Source organism: Haplochromis burtoni, unplaced genomic scaffold (assembly GCF_018398535.1).
Source record: "Haplochromis burtoni strain Fernald_Lab_line unplaced genomic scaffold, NCSU_Asbu1 Contig_1, whole genome shotgun sequence".
NCBI lineage: Eukaryota > Metazoa > Chordata > Actinopteri > Cichliformes > Cichlidae > Haplochromis > Haplochromis burtoni.
Genome location: NW_024582362.1, coordinates 6,811,930 through 6,823,798, shown reverse-complemented (window position 1 = coordinate 6,823,798; position 11,869 = coordinate 6,811,930). Strand labels below are relative to the sequence as shown.

The window sequence follows — 11,869 nt, the reverse complement described above, 5'->3', positions numbered from 1 at the left end:
ACACACACACACACACACACACACACACACACACACACACACACACACACACACACACGTAATAGAAAACCTTTTCTTTCACTTTAGTGTTTTCTGAAGCTCATGCAGTCATGCAAAGGGTTTTACCGTTTGTAATGCACATGTACATATATTATGTTACCAGCGTCCCTATGAAACTGGTTAAAACAAACAAGTTGGTTTAAATCTAATCTATCAAACTATTATTTAATAAAATGCTTTTTTTCTGCTGAAGAAATTCTGACCTCACTGTTGTCTCACTAAATTATATCTAAGAAGAGGTGTGTTGCAGAATGGTGCAATACGTCATGCTTCATTACCACTAGATTAACAGGCACATGTGCACATAACACAAATGCAGAGAGTTACACACAAACTACACACATACTTGAACCCATCCATGTGCAAAGGCCTTTAAATAGCAGACATACAAATGCTATTAAGCAAAGAATATAGGAGATAACCGTATACTTATAAAAATGACAGTCTGGTCTGATCATCTTAGTATTTCATAAACTACAAAAATGTGGGAAACTTCTTTTTTATGGTCTAGCCTTTAAGAGCTTCTTTTTTCACTCAGCTGCGCACAGCTGTAAACATGGCAAGGTAAATATGGAATGATGTTGGCAGTGTACCCAGAAGAAACTGAAAAGTGAAGAGTAACATTTGCTTTATTTTCCTGGAAATCGTTAGTTAGCGCTTCCTTCCTGACGACCTCTTGAACATCATGAAAAACCGCAAGCAATACCAATCAGAAAATGTGTCATTTATAATTGCAAAGCCAAAATATTGTATAGTTGAGGGTCCATCATTAGATGCTACTGGCTGAAGGATGAGGGAGTGTGACGGGCTTATGAAAACATGTGATCGCATATCATTGCTTGCTTAAGCATCTACCTTTGTATTATATATGTATGCAGGCTAAAAACCTAATATTATAAAAGCTCCCAATAAAAGATTCATGTTGCATTGCTAAGTGTCGTCTCTTCCACTCATGACGAGGCATCATATAAAAGAACATGATGCAAATCTCTGTAGAAGTCGACATATTCAAGGCTAAAGCCGGTGTTAAAGCAGTAAATAATTCACCCTCCCTCTTTCTCACCCACCTTCCGCCTGTCTTTGCTGCTTAAACATTAGTCAAGGTGAAGTGTTTTCACTGTTATGTTGTTTTATATCAACTTGACAGAGAATAGTTCTCCGTTAAGCGGCATTTCCATCGTGTGCTTGTTTGCCCATTAGCATTCAAAGAGGGTGAAAATGACTTGACCTTCTCTTGGAAGCAGGGAGCCGTGAACGTGAAGTTTTAATTGAGTTCTTGTGTCTTTCCCTTTCTTTTCTCCTTTTCTCATCAGTGCAATATTTGAAAGATCTCATTCCCTAGACTAGTGATCTCTTTATTATGGCACTATGATAGATGAACTTGAAGAAGTTCAAACTATACAAAGGTATTGTCTCATTTCGTTTCTGACATTTCAGATTTAAAAGAATGATATTTAAACTGGTGTCACCACTCTTTAATGTTTGTTTTGTTTGTTTTTCGTCTCGCTCCTTCACCAGTTGTCTGAGCCCACATAGTACATCCTCTATAAAGTGCTATATAGTTACAGAAAATGTGTGACCTGTTACCTTGCACAAGTGTATGTAACTGGTGGCGTTCACACTCTTTAATCTTTGAAGGACTTCCACAAAAGGTTTTTTTGAGTTGAGTTGTAGTTTCTGGGTTTGCCTATCAAATCTGCATCTAACTCTTTGGGTACTTGGGGCGATCGTGACTCAAGAGTTGGCAGTTGGTCTTGTAATCAGAAGGTTGCCGGTTTGACCCCTGACTCGGACAGTCTCGGTCGTTGTGTCCTTGGGCAAGACACTTCACCCGTTGCCTGCTGGTGGTGGCCAGAGGGCCCGGTGGCCTCTGTCAGTGCGCCCCAGGGTGGCTGTGGGTACAATGTAGCTTGCCATCACCAGTGTGTGAATGGGTGGATGACTGAACGTGTAAAGCACTTTGGAGTCCTTAGGGACTAAGTAAAGCACTATACAAATACAGGTCATTTTACTTAATAGCACATTCTTTTTTGTTGATTAGCTGTGGCTGGAAAACTGTGCAGGTGCATTAAAGGTGCTTTAAATATTCCATAGCTTTTCTTTTAGAGTCGTTTCTGGGTCTGTTTGCAAGTGTGCTTTCCTTGTGTGAAGATTAGATTTCAGTGAAACTTAGACTTCCAGATGGCCTTGCATTATCTTAAATTACTTAAATATTTGATCTAGAATTCATAACTGAATCCATGACAACAAGCTGCCTGGTCCCTGAGATATTGAATCAAGCCCAAATCATGTTCCACAGTGGCAATGAGCACGGTCTCCTTAAAAGCTGAATTTGGTATTTGATTTTTGAATTTAGTCTGCACTAAATTGTGCGTCTGCTCTTACTGTGACCAGAAAACGTTTGACCAGGGTGAGTCATTCTAGTGGATCTGGTCTTTGCCTATATGTCTTCATTCGCAAAACGTATTTCCTTTTCTATTTTGAACAGCCAAGGCTTTTTGCTGAGACACCTGCCATGTGGATCATCTTTGTACTATGTCTATATAACTGTTTAAACATAAACCTTGACAGCAGCGGTTACAAGGGGTTGTTGCACATCCTCTTGTTAAATTTATGTGTTTGGCCAGATCTTTTCTTGAATAAAATACCTCTTTTTCTCTGCAGGTCAACACATAATAATAGTAAAGTCAATAGTAAAGAGAACACCAAACCGTAAATGTTTTAAAAGCACTAGTTTGATCTGTCATACTCATTTTCCAAACACAGATATTGAGTGTGAAACTACTATAGATTTGGTGGCTTTGAATGTATGTAGATGTGTTGATTTATCATGTAACTGAGCTGCTTTGTAACAACCAGTAAATACATATAGTGAAGAAACACAGAAGCCAATATTCAAATGGTTTCATTGTAACAGCTCTTCACCTGCATCTTAAGGACAAGGGTCACTCCTGCAAGGATGCCAATGTTGACATTTTGGACAGAGAAGAAAGATGGTTTGAAAGAGGAGTGAAAGAAGACATCTATATCCACTGTGAACGACCAACTGTCTGCCATCTATAATCCAGTTTTGAGATCCCCACTTACATCCTGGGCCTTCTGACCTCATTAAGGCTACGTCCACACTAATGCGTTTTTGTTTAAAAGTGCATCGTTTTCTCTCCGTTTTAGCCTCCCGTCCACACTGAGACGGCGTTTTCACTCATGGAAAACTCAGCGTTTTCAAAACGCTCTCGAAAACGCATACATTTGAAAACGGTGCTTTCGCGTCGCAGTGTGGACAGCAAAAACACTTTCTAAAACGATGACGCATATTAGTCATATGATGCAGTCATGTGACCAATTAAACTAAGATAGCGGAGGGCATTATACAGCAGTTGTTTTGTTTGCTCTCAATTTTGACAGCCCTGTTAAAGATTAATATCAGTCTGTACAAGCTCCAGATAGCTTTTCTTCAAATTCTTTAACTCTCACTCGCTTTTGCAACTTTGTACTTTTGTGTTACTCGCAGCAACAACTCCACCTCATTGTTAGTCTATTTAAAAAACTCAGTGCTTTTCCTCGACATTTTGCCGCGACTTTTGAAAGAGCTGGAAAGTAAATAAGCGGCAGACAGAAATTCGTTTCACGCATGCGCAGTAGTGGAACGTAAGCATTTTCGGACGTTTCAATGTGGACGAGCAACTCTGTGAAAACAACTGAAAACTCTAGTGTGGACGCGAAGCGTTTCCAGAACAAAACGCCATTTGTTCTGGTGGACGTAGTGTGGACGTAGCCTAAATCACATGATATGATGGGGCTAGGTTTTACAGTGGGTTCACCCAAAACCTTGGCTGATTGTGACCTTTTTCACACCTTGGCTTGTGTGATTAGACAGAGGATCAATAGGGGGTCCATGACCCTCTTGGGGACACTCCCATAGGGCTCTATGGGAGTTGCTCTTAGAACTGAAGAGTCCAGACGCTTTTCTTTCAAAGCTCTTTAGACTACTATGGCCTGGATGACTGAGAACCTTCACAGACAAAAATAGAAGTAGAAAGTAGAAATCGAGGTTTGTCTCATACGTTGTCACTGACAGACAGCTACACACATGCTAAACCGATTGTGACTCTAACACTATTTGTCAGCATTGGTAACTTTTTTCTGTTAGTGTATAGCTGAAGGCCTGAAATGATATGGAGTATGTGTTATTAATAGAAGTTTATTATACTGAATTTACATAAATTATACTTCATAATTAATCTGCCTGCACTGCAGTGACTCACTGCAATGTAATTGTTGTGCAGTTTGGTCTGTGGCTAATAATGAGTCACCTAAAATCAGTTTCTTTTTCATTATGTTCTTGTGTCTGTCTTTCTGTCTTTGTGTTGTTGTTGTTTTTGCATGTTGTTTCTCTGCTTTTCTAAATCTGATTTTATCTTGAGTGCCAAAATGCGGGACATTTGCTAGATTGTGTCAATGTTTCGTGATGTGCTGTTTTGTTTTGTTTTAGTGTGAACTGAGCATTAAAGTGATTATTTCAGGCAAGTATAATATAAATTTTAGCTCATGCTGCTCACCTCAGTTTCATTTTCTATTTTATTAATGCAGACAAATGAGTCACTGTCTCGTACAAAGTGTTTCTGTATCACAGGCAGTTCCTTGTTGAAACCCAAACAAATCCAGCCCAACGCCCACCTGAACTTCCAGTTCAATCAAAATTCAATTCATTATTTCTGTGCATCATATTGGCAAAGCTGCTAATAATATACTGAACAATATTGTCAAATTATCAAAGCAGCGTTGGTGTGATCGTTGGCTGTGAAGTTCAGCCACCAACTGTCTGACTAAAGTGGCTCTTTTTTCCCTTTCCCGTTTTTTGGACTCAAGTCAAGTGCTTTAAATTGAAGTGAGCCTTCAGGGCATAGATTGAGATGTAGCCAGAATTTTAATGCTCCTTTTTCAATTGTTTAGTTTAGGGAGAAGTGCCAGGTTCCCCAGTATCTGTTTCTCTCTCTCCCTCTGCCTCTACACAGCTCTTATTACCAGCTTTCTTTTTCTTTCATCTGTCATCCTGTCTCATCTTCCCTCCTCAATCAGCTCTCTTTCTTTCCCCGTGTATTTGGCAAACGCATAAGCATATACGGAGAAAAGCACACTCTCCAACCAGTTGTTGTCATGTGTGTGTTGCAGGAACGTAAGCTCAGCAGGTGAGGAGGCGAGACGAAGGATGAGGGAGTGTGATGGGCTGACAGATGCTCTGCTCTACGTTATTCAGACCTCTCTGGGCAGCAATGAGATCGACAGCAAGGTGCGACTCTGAAAATCTTAGCTTGTGTTTGTAACTTAAATTGTTCATTTTCAGGCTAAATTACAAAGTGTCTCATATCCTCCTTTTATCACAGACAGGCACAAACTGCAGAAATCTTTTTAGCACACAGGAGGAAACAAAACAAATAACTGCACCTCTTTTCACTGCCAGCAGCCACAAGGAAGAAAAGTTTTAGTTTTCAACAAGTGTTCAGCTCATCAATATGAACTCTTTAGGGCAAATTAAAACGCCCAGATTCAAAGTATTGCAACATTTCTACCTGCCAGTTAAGCTCTGCCAGTAGTCAGAGTTGAGTAGGTTTAGGTTCACTTTGCATTTTTCTGTATGAGGCCATGTTCATGTTGGCGTGCAGTGTACGTATGTGTGTTCATGTGGCAGTACGTGTGGGCCAGTCAATACTACTGTACATAAACAGTGTTGTGGATGGCTGACTTCTCAAGGTCTCCCTGACTCCCAGCCTTTCTAAATAGCTATCCTTAATCACTGTTTAACTGCCCGCCCTTCTCCACTGTTTAACTGCAGTCACCAGAGGAGGACTGCTGCCACCACAGTAACAAAGACTGATTGGCAGAGAAACCACCAAGCGGTCGCTGTTGCAGTAGCGGTACACATTAGCCATGTGCTCATTTGGTACACTGTCTGCCTTTCCCTTTCTCACCTGCTCTGTGCAGACTATGTTTTCCTCCCTATCTGCTTGTTGAGTTGGAACAGTCTTGGCCTGCCATTGAAATACTAAAAAATATATCTATTTATTTTGACTACTTTGGTAAAATTGATCCCATAAGACACAACAGCAGGCACTGTTCAGAGATGTAAGCTGTTCAAGTAGCATAACAGGGTCATATTCGTAAATTTTAAAGTGGCTGGCAGCAAAAGTTGTAAATGTCCTTTGTATTTGTGCATTTTTCACACATTTCAGATCTTAAAATAAAGTTCTATAAAAGACAACATGAGTACAAACATTTACTTAGGGAAAATATAACCCCTTTAAAACAGTATCTATCTATTAAACACAATTGACTGTGCCTATTTTATCTGCAGCAGCTACAACCAAACATGTCTGGTACCTACAGTGGGTGAACTTGCTGTAGAGGAATTTTGGTTCACTTTTCTTTGCAGAATTGTTTAAATTACACATCACACAGAGCTTCTTTCAAGCATGGACTGTAGAGTTAAATTCCTGCTAAGGCATTTAAATAAGATTCAACTTTAACCAGGCCATTTAAAAACCTCTGCTTTGGATTATTGTCTTGCTACATTGACCAAATTTCTCTCGAGCTTCAGATAATAGGCCGGTGACCTTACACGTTCATTTACATATTTATTCTCCAAAGAGTAGAATTTGCAGTTACATAATCAAGTTACTACTTCAGAGTATGTATTTTTAAACTTATAAATAATTTAATTACGATGCGCTCTGTTTGCTCACGATGTCCTTGTGCTTTAATAAACCTTTTTTGAACATCTGCAAATATTTGGTGACAAACACAGATAATACAGTAAATTATAAAGGGGTCGTGAGAATAAGCAGATATAGATATGGTTGTATGGGACTGTTGAAGTCAAAACTGTAAAATTACATTTTATAAACTATTAATAATGAGGAATTTCATCAAATATAAAAGATAATAATATGCAATTATGATCGATGCTGCACAGTAGGACCATGCATGTAACTGAAGAACCCACATATACAAAAAACATATTGTTGATTAAGGTATTGCTTCGAGGTGACTCTGTTATTGTGTTTGTATTGATGGGTGATCAGTGTCTCTCATTTACTAGAATAATATGAATGAAAGTGGATGAAATGAAAATAATTAATAAAGGTGCACAGTGTCTTTCCTAACCTGTCCCTGTTGCAACACTGTTGCCGGGGTAAATAACTGTGCCGTTCAGACAACACTGTAAGAGTAAGTCTTTTTCTTTAAGACCGGAACGATGTCAGCTATCTTAGGCAGCTTGATAACATCTCATAACGTAAGTCTTTGGACACTATGAATGGGTTCTCTTATTGAGCAATTGTCCAACCAATGGCCTGCACAGAATCTACAGTTACTATGACTAAATAAAACGAAGCTATTGTCTCTTCACTTTTAAAACAATTTACCATTTACATATAGAAAAAAAAACTGTTGTTATCACCAATCATTTAAACATGACTAATAATGCTGAATCCCCAAATGTCTTTTGACTTCCATTAAAATGTTAATATTTCAACTTTCTGTTACTAAAGATAGAAAATCAGAGCACAATGTAATATAGCTGCTGTATTACAATAGCAGTGCTTGTTATTGTTTTTAACTACAAACTCTGTGGTTCGGTAGATATGCCTTTACTGATCTTAGTTATGGATTCACAGTGATGTGATGGTGTAATAAATATACCATCACATAATCCATGTCACCACAGCACTGCTGAAATGCAGGCGCGTGTTTTTATAACTTAGCTTTGAATTACTACAACGTACAGCACAATAGTTAAAGAAAGCTGATTTGGACAAGGATAGAGCCAAAACATTACCTTTAGTTAACATCAAACATTAACACTGAATGCTAAATTTCTGGAGGTTTTGACCTCCTGTGAATGATTAAAAATTGATTTTTAATGTTTTATATTGTGCCTGTATAATAGGTTTTCTTTTTTTTTGCCCTCTGTGCAACACTTTGTTAAAGCTATAGGTGTTGATTCTATTTGAACTGTTTCAACATGGCCTTCTGCTCGTGACGTGTTCAATAATTGTGGACAGAGAAACATTAGATCTGAGGAGTGGCCACTATAGATATATCATGTGACATAGCTTAAGCACTAAAGAAAATCTCTAGATTACTGCCATTCTGCTCTACACAAGGCACAGAAGCAATTAAGTTTTAAGGACATTTAATCAGGTTTCCCACTATATAATAGCACACTGCCAGGAGTCAATTAACTTAGCAGACACACTAATTGAAATTGATGGTGCAAGACTGAATAGACTAGACCCATCATTCTACATACACAGCCAATATAATGCTAATATATAATATTGAGATTTAACAGCCTACATTTAGTGTGTCTCATTGCATAGGGAAGCTTACTGGATGGCTGTTATGTGTGGACTTCCAGCTTCTAAGACTCTAGGCTGGAAAGTGCATAAAGGTCATAAATACAAGAACAATGAATTCTAGCTTTGGTGTTACAAAAGTTTCCTGTCACAGTTTGGAGTGCATAACTTCTGTGTTCCTGAGAGAACCGTAAATTCCACCCAGGTGTAGAGGTGCTGATCTGTAACTGGCCCTGACCTCTGACCTCCCTGCTTTGACAAGACATATAACAGAATCCGTTTACCTGTCAACTTAATTTCCCTGCACAGTGCACCTAGAAACAAAAGGGTACGGAAGAAATGTGAAATAATAGATCGAAATCCAAAATGTCACAGCAAATTGTAAATAAAGTGTAACTTCTCCTACATCGCTCCATAATAACATGAGAATAGAATTTCAAATATGACTGCAGCTCACTGGAGTGAGACATTGTTTTGTTTGCAGCATCTCTTGAGGGTGTTCAATTACACTCCTTAGTTGTTTTTGTCTAAACCAACAGTCAGACTGAGTGAAGATTGATGATTTGTCTTTGTTAATTTCCACTCTGTTGACTTGATGTCTCCCCTTTGTCAGCGACGCACACGTATGCAAGTGCACACAATCAGTTAAAGAAACAAAACAGAACACACACACTTAAGAAGAGACAATATACACTATTAGAGAATCGGCTTTCCTTCAGACTCAAGAGTACACGCATGTTCTCTGGCTACTGGGTGAGCCTCGAAACTTCATGTTTAATGGGGTGTGATATAATATATTGGGTTTGTCATTTTTCCTCATTTACCTGAGTTTCTGCTAATCTCATTTCAAAGTCAGAGCTAACAATATGCAGAAGAATATTACTTGTGAGATTATTGTTGTTCTTTCCTTTCCCTCTCCCTCTCCCTCTCACTTGCCGCCCCCCTCCCTGTCTTTCACCCTCTCCATCTGTCTGGCTCCTGAGTGCGGGTGGAAGGCTGATAGTGTAAAAGTGAGAGAGTGGGTGGTTTTTATTACCGTTCTTTGAATTTGAGTTTGCTCGGTGTTTTCAAGCGAGATGTTTCATTAAATGGCATCAAACACAAATCTTCAATCTGAACCTTTTTTTTTTCCATTTAAACCTCTCCCTTTATTGATCTCATCTTATTTCTCCCCACCTTCTCTTCCGCCTTCATCTCTCCCATCTCGCTCTGTTCGCAGACTGTGGAGAACTGTGTTTGCATCCTGAGGAACCTGTCATACCGACTGGCTGCTGAGACATCTCATGGTCAGCAAGGGGGGTTGGAAGAGCTGGATGGCCTGCTTTGTGATGCCAATGGTCGCGATGGAGAGAGCTCCGGTTGCTGGGGCAAGAAGAAAAAGAAAAAGAAGGGAGCTGACCAGGTAAAGACACAGAAAATAGGAGCTAATCAGATGATGTGAGCAAGTTAAAAAAGGTTTTTAAAAAAATAAATTGAATGTCTGAAACCTGCCACACATCCCTTTCAGCAGGGATCTGCAGTTAAATGCAGATCAGTTTCTCTTCAAGGTTATCTGAAAAGCATTGGTTTCTTTTCAAATTAACTGGCTTGTGTGAGGTATTTCTGCTCTTTAACTTTATATATAATTGAGTCTTTGTGACCTCAACTTTCCTTTAAAGGCTTCAACACTCAGCTTCTCTTAATTTCCTAAATACCTAAACACAGACACAGGCCTAAAGTATGCAAACACAGACCTTACTTACATCTTTCAGAGCTAACCGGATGGACCAGAAGTGAATTTGAGGCCCAAACCAAACTAGATATCAAGAATATGTCTCTATTTTATTTGTTGCTGACCAGTGATGATCCATTCAATGCTCTGGCAAAGCTGTGTTTAGATGAAATGAAAATATTAGTAAACTAAATTTGAAAAGAATTTGAGGCCAAATTTCAACCATCAAAGCAAAGCAGTCAGTACTGCCAGGAGGGAATACACACTGATGAATAGAGGGATACATAATGGGAAGTAGCAAAAGGTCAAACCCCAGAGGTATACACTATAAAACCCTATGAAAATGAAGCAGGGATAGTAGTTAGTGGGAGGCTGACAGACTGAGAAAGTCTAGAGTTGAAGCCAAGAGAGAGAGATAGAGAAAACAAGTTAAGATCGGAAGATCAGGGAGCCTGAACTTGACCGAAACAATCCGAATGAACTACTGGAAAATGTTTTCCTGGAATTGTTGATATTTTGTGTAATTGGCATTTTTTTTAGGTATTTAGCAGTCTGACTATATGACTTCATTTTTAATGTATTTTAAATAACTGATATATAAAAGGCACACCTGATTTAATTGTGCTAAGGGTTTCTCCTATTGTATTGCTGCTCTGCTTTCAGGGTTTCTGATGTATTTGAATTGATATTGTAGTGCAGGTCTGACCACTTGTACTGCAGGATTAGCACGGACCTCAAACTTTCTCAAAAAAGCAAATATGTTCAAGCCTGTACACAAGGCAGCGGGCCAGCATGCTTGTTATTCCTTGATGTTCACAGGGTTTTTGCACTGTGAATTTTTCCCCCAGGGGGAAGGCTGTGATCGAGGAGTTCTTCTTCAACATCCAAACGCATTTCAGGGAGAAAAGTTGGCACAGATGTTTTTGGACACACTAACACATTCTTTTTTTCTTCATTCATCTTATTCACCGAACCCTCTATTCCCCCACAAATCACTCCTCTTCTCCAAAGTAAAACTTAAGTTGAAGATAAAACATTTTCACACAGTGGAGGAGATCCAGCTTGCATCAGAGATGCAAATAAGCAAATACTCAAAACAGGAAGTCCAAGATGAAAAGGTTAATAATACCATACTGAAGTAAATGTATTTTAAAATGCTATTTTAGGGCGTTTAGCAACATATATGTGTGTTAAATATGTAGAATGGCTTTTGTGAATCATCTGATGCTCCTTTGTGTAGTGCTTTAATCTGCGCTTTGAGTTTTATGATTTCTTATCAAATCTGTACATAGATAAAAACAGATAGTGACACTCAGTTGCACACAAACACACACATGCCACAGTGCTTCTTTCAAGATATACACTAGCTTGGTTTACCTTGAGACAAGAAGAGGAGACGATGCAGTAGAGCAAAACCGAGGAGGTCGATAGGGAGAGCAAAAACTGAGAACTGGAAAGAGCGGGACGGAAGCAGAATAAGAAATTAGGAAAAAGGGTCAAGCATGCAAGAAAGAGACAGAGAAATCAGGAGAGAGAGGCAGAGAGAGAGAAGAAGAATTAGAAGGAGGAAAAATCAGGGAAAGATATAAATGACATGCAAGAGAGAATTAAGAGGAAGAGAAAACGAGAGAGAAAGATGCTGGTGTATGCCTACATGAAAAAGGTGTGGGTATGTCAGCCAACAAAGAAGTTCAGACATCAAGAAAGGCTCCTCTGTAATGAAAAAAGACAAAGATGAAGTGAG

At 39.0% G+C, this 11,869-nt stretch overlaps 1 protein-coding gene across 3 annotated transcripts in view; it reads left to right on the top strand.

Moving 5' to 3' along the window:
- ctnnd2a (catenin (cadherin-associated protein), delta 2a) overlaps positions 1–11,869 on the top strand; it is a 270,721-nt gene that overhangs the window by 207,720 nt on the left and 51,132 nt on the right. For all 3 annotated transcript variants that reach the window (XM_042214478.1, XM_042214497.1, XM_014339797.2), the window contains 2 exons: positions 5,233–5,350; positions 9,634–9,816. In XM_042214478.1, coding sequence (XP_042070412.1) covers positions 5,233–5,350; positions 9,634–9,816 — 301 coding nt within the window. The remainder of the gene's footprint in view (positions 1–5,232; positions 5,351–9,633; positions 9,817–11,869) is intronic.